The sequence below is a fragment of the Anabrus simplex genome, chromosome 12 (assembly GCF_040414725.1).
Source record: "Anabrus simplex isolate iqAnaSimp1 chromosome 12, ASM4041472v1, whole genome shotgun sequence".
NCBI classification, from domain to species: Eukaryota; Metazoa; Arthropoda; class Insecta; order Orthoptera; family Tettigoniidae; genus Anabrus; species Anabrus simplex.
In genome coordinates, this window is record NC_090276.1 from 95375227 (window position 1) to 95394161 (window position 18935).

An 18935-nucleotide genomic window follows, 5' to 3' on the forward strand; every position below is an offset into this window, starting at 1 on the left:
ATTTTTATTATTTAATTTTTTAATTGAATTTGAATTGAATTTTTTATATATTTGTACCTCTGACACGAATAAATAAAATACCTTGATTTTCAACAAGCAATTGTCCAGACCTCTCTCACACGCTACAAAGCTGCTCCTTTGTTCAGCACGTCTCATTGTTTTGGACATAATGCAGTGCAGGAACTTCGGTACAATGGAATGCATCTCTGGCCTTCTACAATTCCAGGAGCGAAGAGAAGATGTACGTCAGAAAATTGACTTGCTAGACCTAGAACCCAGTGTACCAAGTGCAATGTACAATTATGCGTAGACTGTTTTACTGATTATCATACGTGCAAAGGTAATAAGTAGTGTGTACTTGCCTTTAGTGCAGTACATACTACTGCTTAATTCCTCATACAGACTGTCTGATTGCCTTACGATGTAATAAGTGATTTAGGTAGCTCGTGACATTTTAGCATTATTACTTTAAAAATATAAATTCCTTTCTTCATACAATTAACAACTCAGGTCATTTACAACACCTATAAAATCATACCTAGCACCAAAAATCAATCATTTAGGTATTTTTAATAGTTCTGGAACAACATTATTTTTGTAATATAGGCAAATATTGAAGAAAAACATGTATAGGCCTACTGATGATTTACAAAAGAAGGTATTGGATGAAAGCTTATCAATAAGCCAAATGCAGAATAACATCCTAATTCCTGTATAAGAAACAGAGGATAACACTACCACACAGTGTGCCATATATGATACGGGCCTTTTCTCTGAAGTTACATGTCGAATAAATAAAATTAAAGCTTTTCTGGGATCTTCATAAGCACATTATCCAATGTTAAAAGTTACAAGTTGATTCTCAAAAAATAAAATCTAGGTGGATCCAGGTTAATCCTTGCTCAAGGAAAGCAAGGTAGGGCTGCTGGTCAATGAGGAGAAAACAAAGTATGAGGTAATATCTCACTGTCAATCTGATTTGGGCACCATCAACATCAATGACCATAATATTTCAGTACATGGGCTCAGTATTGCCAAACAAAGGTGAGATCGAGAAGGAAGTTCAACAAAGGATAATGAATGTAAATCGACCTATATAAATCATTACAAGTTGTCCATTTCATGACCGTATCGATGTTTAATCAAGAAGTAAGTATAAATAACCACCTAATCGATACTTTATTAATGCCTCAGGCAAAATTGAATAAAATTAAAACTTACAGGACATGTTTCGACCACTTAGTGGTCCTCTTCAGCTGTATAAATAAAGAACTGAAAAGAAAAACATTGACAATAAGCACAAATAAAAGTTCTTTGGAGACTCCTTTGATAAAAATGGAGGTCGTCAGAATAGGTCATCTTGCCTTTCGTTCTTGTTTGGAAAAGATGTTTATTCTGCGCTGTCTAGAGGGTCTGTCTTTGAGCGCGACCTGGTGAAGTAACGATGTGATACAGTTTGACAGTTCATGGAAAGCTCTGGAGAGAAGGGAAGTAGAGTTTCATCATCATCTAAAATAACATGTGAGGGAGGAGGGAGATTGGGCTGTGCTTCTGCGATGTCGTGTTTGATTATATCTCTTGTTCGTCTAGTCTGTTTCATGTCTACCCATTCTAAGTATTTGCTAATATTCTCATATAAGATGTTTTTATGCTCGTTGTTTTCGTTGAGATTCTCTTCACCGTTTTCCAATTTATCAAGAACGATGTGGATGTTTTCCAGGTTGTTCATAAGATTACCTTTATTAATCATACAGATAATTTGAAGGTCCTGTTTTATATTGGTGAATTTGTGGTTGGACTCTTTCATATGGGATCCCATGGCAGAGAATCTTTTGTATCTTTCAGCATTGACGTGTTCTTGATATCTAATCGAGAAGTTCCTTCCAGATTGTCCCACGTAAGTTTTTTTACATTGAGCACAAGTCAGCTTATAAATACCCGATTCCTGGAATTCGTCATCTTTAAGTTTATTAGCTTTATTATGACTAAAGAACCTATGTTTCGTGTTGTTGTTTGTAGAGAAGGCTACCTTGGTATTGTGTTTCTTGAATAAGTTGGTGATTTCGTAAATCTTCGGGTTATTAAAGGTGAATTTTACATATCCTTTTTCTTTTTCTGAATGCCTATGCCATAATTAACAAGGAAATAAATGATAGTCACAGTATCCTTAATACTTTGAATAATTTAGACCCAAACATAAAATTTACAGCTGAAGAAGAAGAGAAGGGCATACTCAATTTTCTGGATATCCAAACAATTCGTAAAGACGACCATTTCCAATTTAAAATATACAGGAAATCCACTTTTACCCCGACTACAATCAAAAGTGATTCTTTACATCCCATCTCGCAAAAGAAATCAGCTTATTATAGTTTCGTCAACAGAGCCTTTGAAATTCCGCTAACAGAAACAGACAGAAAAAAGGAACTTTCTTTCATTCGTCAACAGGCTCTACATAATGGTTTCAGTTTGAAATTCATCAATAAAATCATCACTAAATGCAAATACCAACAACAAATTAAACTTAAACAGCATTCAGAAAAAGAAAAAGGATATGTAAAATTCACCTTTAATAACCCGAAGATTTACGAAATCACCAACTTATTCAAGAAACACAATACCAAGGTAGCCTTCTCTACAAACAACAACACGAAACATAGGTTCTTTAGTCATAATAAAGCTAATAAACTTAAAGATGACGAATTCCAGGAATCGGGTATTTATAAGCTGACTTGTGCTCAATGTAAAAAAACTTACGTGGGACAATCTGGAAGGAACTTCTCAATTAGATATCAAGAACACGTCAATGCTGAAAGATACAAAAGATTCTCTGCCATGGGATCCCATATGAAAGAGTCCAACCACAAATTCACCAATATAAAACAGGACCTTCAAATTATCTGTATGATTAATAAAGGTAATCTTATGAACAACCTGGAAAACATCCACATCGTTCTTGATAAATTGGAAAACGGTGAAGAGAATTTCAACGAAAACGAGCATAAAAACATCTTATATGAGAATATTAGCAAATACTTAGAATGGGTAGACATGAAACAGACTAGACGAACAAGAGATATAATCAAACACGACATCGCAGAAGCACAGCCCAATCTCCCTTCTCCCTCACATGTTATTTTAGATGACGATGAAACTCTACTTCCCTTCTCTCCAGAGCTTTCCATGAACTGTCAAACTGTATCACATCGTTACTTCACCAGGTCGCGCTCAAAGACAGACCCTCTAGACAGCGCAGAATAAACATCTTTTCCAAACAAGAACGAAAGGCAAGATGACCTATTCTGACGATCTCCATTTTTATCAAAGGAGTCTCCAAAGAACTTTTATTTGTGCTTATTGTCAATGTTTTTCTTTTCAGTTCTTTATTTATACAGCTGAAGAGGACCATTAAGTGGTCGAAACATGTCCTGTAAGTTTAATTTTATTCAATTTTGCCTGAGGCATTAATAAAGTATCGATTAGGTGGTTATTTATACTTACTTCTTCTATATAAATCATTCACAAATAAGTATTCTTTATTTTCCACCTTGTCGATACATCACGAATGGTGTCCCAGCAAAATGAAATCTAGTTTGATCAGTACCGCGATATGGACATGCTACAGTCGACACCTTAAGAAGCTGGAACAATATCATCAACATTGCTTGAGGAGAATACTGCAAATAACTTGGCAAGACAGCCGCACAAATATCAGCGTTCTTGATGAGGCACACACCACCAGTATAGAATTGATGGTTTTAAGACACCAGCTACGAGGGAATGTAGTTCGCATGACCAATAATCGCATTCCCAAACAAGTGCTTTACTCTGAGATATCAGAAGGTAAACGCTGTGTAGGCCGTCAGAGGAAGCGATTGTACTAGACCTGCTTATGAACTTCAACTGCATTTGTTTCAGCACGAAATAGTGGTGGTCTTTTTACTCTTTTGACTATGATCATTGTATTATGAACATCAACTGGAACTGCTTCAGCACGAAATAGTGTTCATTTTTTGCCTGTGATCACTGTGTTAGTTGTTTTTAGACCTTTATGACTTAATTTTTGCACTGCTTTGCTAATTGGCTGATGATGACACTTCAAAAGTGTTGAAACCGGTCCCAAATGAACAGGTTGTAACCTCTATTTGGTTCAACTTAACAACAGAGTATTGAAAGGTGTATCCTTCCTTCTGTTTGATATTGTATATTTCTCTATTCAATACAGAACAATCATGAAATTTTTAACTTTAAATCTTCTGCAGTCTCAGATAAAATAACAATATCATCGGCAAATCTCAAGGTTTTGATTTCCTCTCATTGGATTATGATTTCCTTTCCAAATTCCTTCTTAACTGCCTGTTCTATGTAAACAATGAAAAGGAGAGGGGACAAGCTGCAGCCTTGCCTCACTCCTTTCTGGATTGCTGCTTCTTTTCCAAAGCCCTCGATTCTTATCACTGCAGACTGATTTTTATACAGATTGTAGATAATTCTTCGTTCTCGGTATCTGATCCCAATCACCTTCAGAATCTTAAATAGCTTGGTCCAATCAACATTATCGAATGCCTTTTCTAGATCTACGAATGCCATGTACGTGGACTTGTCCTTCTTGATTCGATCCTCTAAGATCAGACGTAAGTCAGGATTGCTTCACGTGTTCCTACATTTCTTCTGAAGCCAAACTGATCTTCTCCCAACTCAGTTTCAACTTGTTTTTCCATTCTTCTGTAAATAATACATGTTAAAATTTTGCAGGCACGAGATACTAAACTAATGGTGCGGTAGTGTTCACACCTGTCAGCACCGGCTATCTTGGAAATAGGTATAACAACATTCTGCCGAAAATCAGATGGGACTTCTCCTGTCTCATACATCTTGCACACTAAATGGAATAACCTTACCATGCTGGTTTCTCCTAAGGCAGTCAGTAATTCAGAGGGAATGTCATTAATTCCAGGTGCCTTGTTCCTATTTACGTCGCTCACAGCTCTGTTAATCTCTGACCTCAAAATTGGGTCTCCCATTTCATCAGCATCAACAGCCTCTTCTTGTTCCAGAACCAAATTATCTACATCTTCACCTTGATACAACTGTTCGCTATGTTCCTGCCATCTTTCTTTTGTCTTCTTTCCCTAGACGTGGCTTTCCATCTGAGCTCTTAATATTTATACACCTAGATTTCCTTTCTCCAAAGATTTCCTTGATTTTCCTGTATGCAGCATCTACCTTTCCTAGGACCATACAACAATGTATATGGTAATGAAATAAAATTAATGTCCACACTTCTGTTAATATCAATGGAGATATATATCAAAGTCCAGTATGATGTATGATTGACAAGGCCATCTGATATTTGTTTTTAGCCGGTACACCTTAAGTTAAAAGTTGGTTAAAATTAGAGACCTTGAACACGTCAATGCCATCAAGTATAATAGGTTTTTGGCAATAGGCCAACACATCCATGACTCAAAACACAATTTTAGTACCATAGAACAAGACCTAGAAATTCTTAAGAACATAAACAAAGGCCCTTTGCTCAACGTTACAGAAAACTGTTTTATTCATTTAGACCAATTTTTCAATCCCAATCTAAACCTCAACGAAACATCAGAAAAACCTAACATTCTTTTTGACTTCTTAATCCAAGTCTTTAGAGACATTAAATCCACGAATAAGAAATCGATCTTTTACGCTCTGCACAACACTCTCCTACGCCGCACACCACCACCATTCCATCCCCCTGACCCGCCGTCACCTCCCATCCTCCCCTTCCCCCCCCTCTCCTTCCCCTTCCACCGCCCCTCTACCACACACCCAACTCACTCACGTCCATTCACACTCAGTCCACACCTCTTCTCACACCATACAACAAGTACGCTGAACAAGGTGAGTCCCATACTTCGTCATATGCGGCCACGAATTTGCTTTATCCCAATTTCAAGCAATCTGCTTTACTAACTTAGTTTTTCTTTCTTTTTAGGCTTCACTAACTATATTGAGCTGAGACAACTTTAATTTAAATTCAACCTCATTCAGCCACCCAACTTAAGGTGTACCGGCTAAAAACAAATATTAGATGGCCTTGTCAACCACACATTATACTGGACCTTGACTTATATCTCCACTGATATTAACAGAAGTGTGAACATTAATTTTATTTCATCATCATATACGATTTACACTATTCACCAACTTTTAACTTAAGGTGTACCGGCTAAAAACAAATATCAGATGGCCTTGTCAATCATACATCATATTGGACTTTGATATATATCTCCATTGATATTAAGCGTGGGCATTAATTTTATTTCATTATCATATACATCAAGATTTTTACTCTCGCTATTTGCTATTTGCTTTACGTCGGTTGACACAGATAGGTCTTATGATGACGATGGGATGGGAAAGGCCTAGGAATGGGAAGGAAGCGGCCGTGGCCTTAATTAAGATACAGCCCCAGCATTTGCCTGGAGTGAAAAGGGGAAACCACGGAAAACCATCTTCAGGGCTGCCGACAGTGGGGTTCGAACCCACTATCTCCCGATTACTGGATACTGGCTGCACTTAAGCGACTGCAGCTATCGAGCTCGGTAGATCTTTACTCTCATTCACCAACTTTTATTATAGGCCTACAACACCCATGTACCATACTAGACTATAACACCTGTAATGCGTTACATCACTCCATCATATTTTATCTATTGTTTATTTAGTCCTAAATGTAAAATTGTAACCATTTGTACTTTGCATTGCATGTTTATTTTACACAGTAAGATAGTATGTATCCTGCCCATCTTGTAACTTCAAGCTGAAGATGACGCTACAATGCGTCGAAACCAGTACTTTAGACTAATAAATAACATCTTGTAAACATCTTATACGACATACTTTGTATTGAATAGGTTGAACTTTTCCTCAATTCCAATTGTGAATCTGAGGTCAATATGGAAAAATGAAGTTTATAACTTATAAAGAGGCAATGTAGGAAAGAAAAAGAAGTGCTGAGGAGAATAGAAACAACGTGCTCCAACTGGGACTACCTATCATCACTGTGGCAAACCGTGTAACTCCCGCATTGGACTATATAGTCACCTCCGAACACATAGATAAAGAAGCATCCTGTCTGGAAGACATAAATCTACTCGATTACGAGTGTTTGCTATCATAATCATGAGATGTGGTCAACTCTAGAGATGTTTTGTGCATTTGAAAGCGATTCTGGTTCAAACTAGAACTCGGAGATCAGAAGATGGGGAAAAAAGACACAAGAAAGAACTGTACCAACAGTTTAAGAAAACCGATAACTGGAGGATGACGACGTGCAAAAGATTGCAGTGGTTAGGATATGCTTTTGACCATTTACTAATCAACCAACTGAAAGACGTCCAAGAGGTCACCCAAGGACAAGGTGGAAAGACAGAGTACAGATAACACTGGAACAAGTCGAACTAACAGTCAACATCGAAGATGCACGAGACAGAAGTAAACGGACCAACATCTGTGATGTGAACTATCATACATATCTTGTCATGCTTCTAACATTTTGTCTTCTGCTATAGGCCCAAATGGCCTGTATAAATGCAATAAACAGTCCACTCACTTAGAGAGGCAATCTGTTAAGCACAGCTGAGAAATTAGACCAATGGTGTTTTGTGACTAGCCAAGATATGAGCAGACCAATCTCTCCCAGAATTTACCAAGCAAGTGATGCAGCTGCTAACAGCAACAGAGCATCATCCTCCATGTTTAGTGTAGTATACTGAAGGTATATAAAGTAAATATAATGATTTTTGGGATGCTTTGGTGGGCCCCTAACTTTGGCAATGAGCATATTACTCTCCTACAAATAATGCAAGGTACAATTTACCTTTTTAAATAAGATCATTCATGCTGAGGTGCGTATAATGAAGTTCTACCATTACGAAGGCTATGCCAAAAGTTTTTAGCAGCCTGTAAACGATAATTCTGACGACAATGGGATTCTTTTCATTTGAAAGAGCTATGTTTCTCAACCTTGGAACATGCGCGTGCAACCACGCCCAACGGTGGTTCCTCCACAGTGTGGGAAGAAAACACAGGGAGTGCTGAGTCAGGCACAGTGCAAGATGGATCTGTTGTGCCGTGATTTTCGCATAATGATTTTTTATGATTATAAAAAGAATTTAAGTGCCGAAGAATGCCATTCTTCTTTGCTGCATGTTTTTCATGAGGCTTCCACTTCTAGGGCCACAGTCGGACAGTGGTTCGCGAGTTTTCAAGGGGTCGATAGTCAATTGAAGATGAACCTCGTCCTGGTCACCCAGCAAACGCTGTGACTCAGGAAAACATTGATGCTGTGAGGAAAATGATCAAAGAAGATCCACATCTTACATTTTGTGACACTGAAGGGACCCTAAATATTGGGTCAACAGCAGTGCAGACCATCGTTCACAATTATTTAGGCCTTACCAAGAGATGTGCCCATTGGGTGCCACATTCCCTGACAGAAAGCCAAAAGGAGGCGAAGAGTGGACTGGTGTCGTTTCATGCTAGAAAAATTCAATGGAGGGCAGTCCCAAGGCACCTACAATATCGTCACAGGTGATGAAACATGGGTCTACCATTATGACCCTGAAACGAAGAGATGGTTTTCTGTGTGGTACTTTCCAGGGGAGGAACCACCCACAAAAGTTCGACCAAGTCAGAGCTCAGGAAAGATGGTGGCAACCTTTTTTTTAAATACGAAAATGGGGCATCTCACCTCTGTGACCTTGGGCACACATACAGTCAATTCTGAATGGTACGTGAATGACTGTCTTCCCAAAGTCCTCGCCACATGGAGGTCACACCACCCGAAGTCCAAGTGTGGGTACCTTCTGCTGCATTATGACAATACATCTGCGCACAGGGCTGCCAGAACAATGGACTTTCTGGAAAAGGAAAAAGTGTGAATGTTACGTCATCCCCCCACTATTCACCTGACCTGGCCTCATGCTGTTCCCTAAGACCAAAGCTAAATTTGTGGGCAGCGTTTTTCGTCACATGAACAGGCCATTGCACTGTACAAGAGTGTACTAAGTGACATCCCGAAAGAAGCTAGGATCGAGACATTTTCTTAAGTGGTTTCAGAGAATGGAAAAATGTATACGTGCTAATGGAGAGTATTTTGAAAAGTTGTAACTGTTGTTCTGCAAATACATTTTTTCTCATACACTGCTAAAAACTTTTGGCACAGCTTTCCTATAAGAATATACAGGTAGGCTAACAAAAATTAAAATAAATGAGATTAGTGACAAAATAATTGCTAAATCAGGACACAAAATATCCTTGAATGATGATCATGATAAACTGGGGCAAATGATTTCCATGAGACAGGTCCAACTGTGATACTGGAACTAGGTCTATATGCCTATTCCTTCCAAAAACAGAGAATTAAAACTTGAAACACACTGGGGTTTTAAAATATATTTGATCAACTAGGGAATTAAACATTATCAGTTACAAGCTAGTGGTCTCTTCATTTACAGGGTGACCTCCAACAGGTTATATGAAATCATGTTTCATAATCCCTAATGAAAATATTCACAATTTAATTATTAGTTTTGACACGTTTATAAAAGGAACAAATTTAGATAAAATGTTTGTGCAGAAACAGAACACAAGTACGTAGCTGAAAATTGCAGTACGAGTTGCTTACTTATCCACACAGACATGTTGAGGGCATGCGGAGAGAAACGGCTAAAGGGAGCATTTCAGGTTCTACAATGTAACATAGGAATAACGCTGACATCATGTCTCTTCCCTAGCACTCTCTCCTCACTTCGCTATTCTCTACCCGGCATGCTGATGGACGATGGTTTTACATGGCTGCCAACAGAACACACTAACTGTACTGTGAACAAACGTTACTGTTACTCATATCCTCCAATGGTTACCATCTGTGGAAGATAGATTCCGGTTCACTGGAGAACACTGCTGATGATGGACTTAGAGTTTGGTTACGTCATGCAGTGACCTTAATGCCGTCACCTGCTTATTACTGTCAGCAAGCCTGGTGCAGATCCTCTGACGACGGTGCCTTGCATGTGAAACTGTGATAACGAGGAGGAGCATATCGTGTGAGGTACATATCCAGTCCCCAAACCAAGGGAATTAATCATTTAAGATCTGCCTGGGCACTGAACTCCACTACCCTAACCAGTGCGTCAAGGAACCAGACAGTGGAGGGTTGGGTTCCTACTAATAACCTACTGTTTGTGACTAGACTTGATGGCAGCCCAGTTGGGGTGCAAAGGAGAGGTTAGGAATCCAACATGGCGTGGCTTGAACGATGTCATAACTGCTTTACAAGGCTGCCAACTTCGGTGCAGCTAGTGATAAGAGCACGGGTCTGGGGCATAAGGCCCCACACAGCAGCCCATGAGCCTCTACTGCTATCCCCCGCTCAGTAAATTCCATGTTCAACAGTGGACAAAACTTCCAACACTATGGTGCTCGCTGCTAGTAGAAATTCAAATGGGACTTGTTCCCAGTAACTATAAGGCTATGAAACATCACTGTCATCATTTTATAGTTCCAGTTTCCTGAGTATTGTTTGGCTATGAAACATAAAAGGTAAAATGGGTCTACCTATTCAATACAAGGTCTTGTGGACCCATTTCACCTTATAAAGTGTCACAACTGTCAAAACAGGTCGCCATGAAATTTTTATTGTATGATATGGGATAAAAGGGTTCCCCACTAAAAACGCACTCTTCCTGGCTGAGTGCTCGAACTTGCACGCACATTTCTAGCACACGAAAATTAACTTACTTCACCACACTTTACACTGCGGATCTCTGCCACAAACACTACAATGATTCAATTGCAGCTTGCATCCATTCAGGGAGTGCCTGAAAAGAGTTGCACAACCTCGAAACGAGGGCATGAATTTACCTTTACTTGATTGCTTAATTAACCCATGACTAATTTAAAAAATCGCTGAATTTTACTTGTTGTGAGCTTAATGTATTAACATCACAGTTACAGCAGTTGCGGCAAAAATTCAGAACAACTTACATTTTCCAGCGCATGCATCTAGGCGCGAATGCACTGTCATTTGTTTCTTTCTCGCTTGCGTCTCGCGAAGGGCTTGATCATGTGGTGGACAGAGCTGCCAACTGTTCATATAAAGAACTAGTCCTAGTGTAGCAGCGCTACTTTTGAATTTACGAATCTCGTGACAAAGCCATTGGTCTGGATTGGTTAGGCCATTGGTCTGGATCGAGCAAAGGATTAGAAGCCACGAAGTGGCCCTAGGCCTCTAGTATCCCGCGTGACACCTCCATTGGTCTGGATTGGTTAGGGTAGGTTAGTGACAAAGCCATTGGTATGGATCAAGCAAAGGGGGTCCGGGGGTGTAAGCCCCCAGGTTAGAAGCCACGAAGCGGCCCTAGGCCTCTAGTATCCCGCGTGACACCTCCATTGGTCTGGATTGGTTAGGGTAGGTTAGTGACTAAGCCACTGGTCTGGATTGGTTAGGCCATTGGTCAGCTACTTAGCAGAGTTCCTGTTTAAGACAAACTTTCCTGCTGACACGAGGGTGCACAAGTTTTTTAAAGCTGCAAGCGTGCTGTACCCTCCCCTACATTAAGGTGAGTTGAATAGAGTTCTTTCTTTACAGACTGCATTCGCTTGTGTATTTATTGTGCAGCTGTGTATTTCTTGTGCACGAGTTGGTAACGGAATTCACCTATTTTATTACTGGGAGTGACGTCATATCCCATTGTGTCTCATCCAATGGAAATGCTGGTACATAGTTAGGCGATGGGCTATGGCGCGTGATAAATTGTCCCAAAATTGATTGATTAATCAAGCGACTCGTCTTCAACTTTTACACCATTTTGGGACTTCATATTTATTAAATTGTGTTGTGACTTCGCACCTGATTGTATATGCAGGCTGGCTCACTTAACTGTTCACCTCTTCTCGTAAATATTTTGAGACAGTGCCGAACTTTACGTGTGTTGTGCTACTATTCAGAAGATTGCACCTTACTTCTTATAAGTGACTGACCTTCTATTTCTTCTAGATTTTACGATTTAAAATCGCACAGTGCCAATCCCCATTATCTTATATTGCCTCTTCAACTGTTTTGTGAAAGACTCATTCTTCAATTTCTTATTTACCTATGCATTGTTTTTGCACTTTATTCGGCTGATGATGACCCAGATTGGCGTCGGAACCGGTACTGCTTCCGCTTATAATTAAATAGGAATGTAACACTACATTTCATATTTATTTGTACTGAATAGGTTGAACTACGTTACTTGTTATTTCAATTTAATTGTGATACAGTTCAATACGGAACATCATGAAATTTTTATCTTTAAATATTACATCCTTATCATGCTATAAAACTAAGGTACGTCTTACTGAATTTCTACCGCGGTTGCATCTGGCAAAAGCCATGAGACGTCACTTTCAAACTTCATGGTTTCATTATTCTCATGGAATGTCGCAACCATGGGCCACATATGATGCGAGCTGTATTGGAGACAACAGGAACAGAGAAAATGATCACATTTCACAAACTGACATGGTCTCCGTTTTAATTCCTTTATACAACTAAGAATACTTCTAAGGGCTAGTTAGCGCATCACTGTTAAACACTAAAGGAATTATTGCTTCTCAGCCTCCCCCCACACCTTGCTCGTAACATGCTACCCTGACAGCACTCCATACTGTAGAATGCACAGGTGGATCTCAACTGCACCAAGTACCCAGCACAGAAGTTGTCATATTGTCATAAAGGTGAACAAAAAGTTATAAAAACACCCTTTAAGAAGGATCCAATACATACCTTAATAGCCTGTAGAATATCAATAGTAATAGGGTCCTTCCTCTTTGGTTTCTTGGAGGAGGCAGCAAGAGGTAATGGTTCAGCAGGTGCCTCCAACATGCTCAATTGCTTAGGAGCCAACACGGTCCGCTTCTTAATGCCGAGAGCAGGGAACTCAGAGACACTGTCGGTAGGAGTCACAGATTGCGTCCTGAAGTGTGGCCTGCCAAGAAACCTGTCAATAACATTTTGCTCAATTAATGTGACCTTCTGGTCCTTGGGAGCAAGCAGTCGTTTCCTAAACTCTTCTTCCCGCTTCCTTCGCTTCTCTTCTCTTTTCTTGGCTTGCTTCATTTTTCGACGTTCCTTCAGTGCTAATTTTGCAGCCACATCATCAACGGCTGTCATTTCCTCCACTTTGCATTGCTCTGCCTCCTCTGGCACAGCAACTATTTTGTCAACTTTATCAACACTGAGTTGTTCTTTCAGAGCTATGCTGTCAACTTTAGTACCTTCCTCTATTTTGCAATGCTCTTTTGGTTCCGACTTAAAATCCATGTCATCTCTTTGCTCTTTTACTGCTTTTTCCCCACATCCTTCTTTCTCTATTGTAGTCCCATCACACTCCACGTTGCCTTGTAACGATAACTCATGAACAGTTTCCTCTGCTTTAACATCCAATAAATTCTTTTTTTTCTGTTCTCCTAACTTAGGCCAACAGGTCTTCTGCTGGAAATGTGATGCGTAAGATACTGTTTGTGTTCCACGTTTCACTTCACATGCTTTGATCGCTTCATCTAGGTTTAGTATCAATTGCCATGCCGACTGGGAGCCTCGTACTGGAGGAATACTGCTAATGCTCACTGGCTCTTGCTTCTCCACCAAGGCTTCAGATGGTAAATTCTCTTTCTTTGCTGGACATTTGGACTTTTTAGTTCTTTTGCCTTTGGTGTTGAGCACAACTTCAACTTTTGTTTCCTTTTTGTTATTTTTCTTTGTAAGAGGCGGGACAAATGATGCTAAACTTGGTTTACTATCTTCAGAAGGGACCCCTGTGGCACCATTTTCAGATTTTGGTTCCTTTGTAGAAGAGTTCCGTTTACTTGACAAGTCTGATCTGTTTTGCCTATTAGGACAAGCTGCTCCAACAAAATGTGCCTGGCTTAACAAACCCGACATATGACCTTTGTGCTGAAGTGGTCCGTCATGCAGAGGATATCGTGCAAAATTTGCTGTAAGTTTCTCGGGTTGAGTCCGTCCTAAACGTGATTTATCACTTAATAAACCAGGCGTATGCTTCATGCCCTGAGATGGTCCTGCGTGTGATTTATCATCCAACAAATCAGACATAGACCTAAATCTTGTTCGATGATGTAATCCTGAGTATGGATCACCAGCACTTGTCATCTGACCTACTGGTTGATGTAATCCTGAATATGGACGGTCACCTAGCAAACCTGGTCTATGTCTGACAGGTTGAGATGGTCCACAATGAGTTGTACTACCTTTGTTCACAGGAACTGCGTTCTTGGGTTCTCTTTTAGACCTATTCTTTGTGTAGGATGTATTTACAACATACTTATAGGAGTGGGGAGAGATGGCATGTGGTTTGTACTCCGTGTTCTCAGTCTTAACAGAGTCATTCCTAGATTCTTTTTTAACACCGTTGTTTACCTGCGATAAATCCAGCACACTTCTGTCACATCGAGATGTTCCTTTCTTCTTCGATTTACGCTGACCTGTATTCTTTTGACACTCCGCCATATTTAAAGGTTATGATAATATATCACACGTTAATCACTTTTGCGCTGCATGATTTTAACACGTAAGATGTTCCTCGCACGGTTACAAAATATATTTTTACAGTTCAAAAGAAAGGACTTTTCATATTCTCAGAATACATCATTTGCAGTACAATACAGTATACAGAAACGTCTCTTCATAAAGACTACATAAACTGTACTATAACGAGAAGATTATTACGATTCTATTCTACAGTTTGACAGATGTAAATAATTTTAAAAATCTGCGATTTTACATAACGGGATCACAGCCTCTTTAAAGTATTAAGCGCATTTGTCATCACAGTTGTCACCCGTCGTCCGTAGATGCACAGTTCGTTCACATGTGTAGCCAACATAATTAATTCATACCAATCTTGATGAATTTCTTTTAAGTATAACATATTACAATTCTTGCTTTCCTTGGTATAAGAAAAGCGCTCATTTAATAATATTGACTAATTAGGAAGCTTCAAATATCATTTTCAGTTCCTTTTAATATACTGTACCTCATTATTAATAATTCCCTGGCTGGGTATTTTGTGTTAAAGTAGACTGGCATTCTATGATTTAGGCAGTTCACAAGGAAGATATGTATTATACTTGATGTATACCGCATTGTGCAAACGAGTGGTTTATCTCCATACATATGCGGGGTTGTCTTGTTTTGTCATTGAAACGTGGAACGTATGTTTTGTTTTGTGATGAAACATATGTTTTAAGTTGGAAATACTTCGTACGTTAGTTACTATCACAAATTATTCAGAATGGTTTTAGCAGACTTGGGCCGCAAAATAACGACCGCTTTGCGGGCGTTAAGTAATGCTACAGTCATCAATGAAGAAGTGTTGAATTCTATGCTTAAGGAAATATGCACAGCTTTATTGGAAGCTGATGTGAATATAAGACTTGTTAAGAAACTGCGAGAAAATGTGCGTGCTGTCATCGATTTTGATGAAATGGCTGGTGGGCTTAACAAACGGAGGATGATTCAAACAGCAGTTTTCAAGGAATTGGTGAAACTTGTGGATCCTGGTGTAAAAGCTTACCAACCTGTGAAAGGAAAGCCTAATATCATCATGTTTGTTGGTCTCCAGGGTTCCGGTAAGACAACCACATGTACGAAATTAGCTTATCATTACTTAAAGAAAAACTGGAAGGCATGCTTGGTTTGCGCAGATACATTTCGGGCTGGTGCGTATGATCAGTTGAAGCAAAATGCTACGAAGGCTAGAATTCCGTTTTATGGTAGCTATACAGAAGTAGATCCAGTTGTTATTGCTCAGGATGGTGTGGAAATGTTCAAAAAAGAAGGCTTTGAGATTATAATTGTAGATACCAGTGGTCGCCACAAACAGGAGGAGTCTCTATTTGAAGAAATGTTGCAAGTTTCCAATGCAGTCAGGCCTGACAATATCATCTTCGTTATGGATGCTACTATTGGGCAGGCTTGTGAGGCTCAGGCTAGAGCATTCAAGGAGAAAGTAGATGTAGGATCTGTTATCGTCACCAAACTAGATGGACATGCAAAAGGTGGAGGTGCCCTCAGTGCTGTCGCTGCAACACAAAGTCCTATAATATTCATCGGTACAGGAGAGCACATTGATGACTTCGAGCCTTTTAAGACAAAGCCTTTTGTGAGCAAATTGTTGGGAATGGGTGATATTGAAGGTCTCATAGACAAAGTAAATGAGCTAAAACTTGACGACAATGAAGAGCTCATCGAAAAGATAAAACATGGGCAGTTTACATTACGTGACATGTATGAACAATTCCAAAACATCATGAAGATGGGTCCTTTTTCACAGATTATGGGAATGATTCCAGGATTCAGTCAAGATTTCTTATCAAAGGGTAGTGAACAAGAATCAATGGCTAGACTGAAGCGTCTCATGACAATAATGGACAGCATGAACGATGGAGAACTAGACAATCGTGACGGTGCAAAGTTATTTTCAAAGCAGTCCGGGCGTGTGGTTCGTGTGGCTCAGGGAGCCGGTGTTACAGAAAAGGAGGTAAAGGACTTGATTTCTCAATATACAAAGTTTGCTAATGTAGTGAAGAAAATGGGTGGTATTAAGGGTCTGTTCAAAGGGGGTGATATAGCAAAGAACGTGAACCAGACACAGATGATGAAGCTGAACCAACAAATGGCCAAGATGATGGATCCTCGGGTTCTGCACAGCATGGGAGGCATGTCTGGACTCCAGAACATGATGAGACAGCTCCAGCAGGGTGCTGCTGGTGGACTTGGAAACTTGATGGGGATGGGAGGAAAATAACATCCAAAATAATATGGTATCTCTTAAAGTTGAACAGCCAGGGGTGCCTGAAGGTGAAACCTTTGAATTTTTTTCAAAAATTGTTTAAAAAAATGTAATGATTTTATTTGCATGTTGTTGTTGGTAAAGTAAGGTGCTGGTGTTCCCACTTGGATTCTCTTCAGATTCGACCACATTCTGTTCCGTGGTCCACCTCACACCTGACATAATATGAGTTGTTAAAATTGCTTGCATGTTCTTACCACATTTAGGGTGTTTCTTAGGGTATGAAGAACTGGATGTGAATGATAAATAATTCAGTGTAATAATTCTTTAGTGTTCTCCAGTGTATTTGAAGGTAAAATAAAGTGCTTTTAATACTTCTGAACTTACTGATAAGTCTGGGGTTCATAAGTTTTGAACAGAGAATGGAGAGCAGAGTAATGTGTCTGTCGTTGGAGTGTTTACGATGAAACATGGCACATGCTTCACCAGCCTTTGCTTAGCATGTATGCTGTTCACAGGCCTAACTGTCAGCGACAATTGGTGGTTCACTGACTTTCAAACTCCCTGCTGTTGATCAGTGGTGGAGTGTAGGCTTCTGGTTCAAACCTAGCTGAGGTAGTCGTATTTCTGAAGGGCAGAAAATGTTCCATCTGACAATCTACGTAGTAGATTGTTATCGTATAATAAAGATAGATCTTTAGTGATACATTTGGTGCCTATCCTATAATATTAACTAAATTTCGTCCATACATCTGGTAGAGATGAATGTGCACAGCCTAAAAGGTGTCAGATCGGAATGTCTGAGCTGAGCTATATCACATCATAGAGCTACAGTAGGCTGCTGTCTGGTGAGTTCAGCTACTGTGTACACCACCTCGGCTGACATCATTACGATCTTTGCTCTCTTCAGTAATTCAACTAAGTTGCCTCTGCATGGTTTGAATGAGGAAATATAATTTTCCCTCTAGTTTGAACTGATATAAACAGGAAAGAAAATGCTTTGTCACCAATTAATAATATCTTCATTATCCTCCCACTATTCTCGAGTTCCTTTGATGAACCAGCTAGAGAAAATGATTAATTTCTGACGGCACCCCTTGGCTACTGGCAATCATGTTACTGTAAATAGTAAGGTTGGTACTCCTCAAATTTTGATAATCAGTGTGTACTGTTGTACTGTTTTTGGATCAAAGTCTTTGAAGTAATTTTTCTGTCATATAAGCTTAGTTTTCTCTGTTATAGAATTTGGAAATGATCTTATTTCTGTATTATTGTAATTTTATTGTTGAAGTTAAGATTATTGAAGTCAATCATGAGATTTGAAAATTAATTCTCTGTTTGTGTCACCGAGTCATATTTTTGTATTATTCTTTCTGTTTCTAAATTCCATCCAGTATTGTGTAAATAGTTGTCCTTATTGTTGCTTTTTTTTGTTGTTTTCTGTACTCTACAAATGTTAGTGCAAAATATTATATGTGAATACAATTAATTGTGTCATGTTACTTGTTGGAGCTGCAGGGGAGTGTCAAACCTTAAGCGTTTTCAGCTGTAGCGTTGCCGTGTCAGGTTAAAGTGCGGAAGGGTGAAGGATGAAGATATCTTCTGGTCATAAACAGGTGATAGGCCTATACCATGAATGTATGTAAAGCCAGGAAACTTTTCTTTCCTGAGAGAATGGCTACGCAGTTTGCATCACATAGCTATCGGCAGTAGTCGGTTTGAACAGCCCTGAAGCCCTCTGGTTTCTCATTTTCACACTAGGCAAGCCCATGGTCGCTTTCCTATCCTATTGTCACCATGAGACGTGTCTGTCTTCATGCAATGTAAAACAAATAGTCATCATCATCATCATATTCTAAAGGCTAAGCCTTGTCGCTGCAGTCACAGATGTCTATCTTGAGTCAGTCTTTTCAACTCAGAAGCAAGTTCTTGAAATAAGACTCTGCGTCGTCCTCTTCCTCTTTTCCCAGCAGTTCTTCCTTCAACGATGTTACAAAGGAACTCCTCATGCTGCAGATTGTGACCAATAAATTTTATTTTCCAGTTTTCAGTTTCAGTTATCATATTCCGTTCTTCTCCCATCTCTCT

The 18935-nt window shown here is 39.4% G+C and overlaps 2 protein-coding genes across 2 annotated transcripts in view; one reads left to right on the forward strand and one right to left on the reverse strand.

Annotated features, from left to right (window-relative positions):
• The window catches only part of Sbp2 (SECIS-binding protein 2), a 155439-nt gene extending 140594 nt beyond the window's left edge, over nucleotides 1-14845 (reverse strand). The window contains exon 1 of the mRNA XM_067156742.2: nucleotides 12821-14845. Within this exon, the coding sequence (XP_067012843.2) occupies nucleotides 12821-14563 (1743 nt within the window). The 5' untranslated portion in view covers nucleotides 14564-14845. The remainder of the gene's footprint in view (nucleotides 1-12820) is intronic.
• Nucleotides 14846-15232: 387 nt separating this feature from the next.
• Srp54k (signal recognition particle 54k) lies at nucleotides 15233-18332 on the forward strand. The gene has a single exon (XM_068229929.1). It carries the CDS (start codon nucleotides 15348-15350, stop codon nucleotides 16860-16862), a length of 1515 nt encoding a protein of 504 aa, XP_068086030.1. The 5' UTR covers nucleotides 15233-15347; the 3' UTR covers nucleotides 16863-18332.
• The last annotated feature ends 603 nt before the right edge of the window (nucleotides 18333-18935 follow it).

Coding starts and splice junctions, on each gene's coding strand:
- Srp54k (XM_068229929.1), top strand. CDS start 15,348: ATGGTTTTAGCAGACTTGGGCCGCAAAATAACGACCGCTTTGCGGGCG.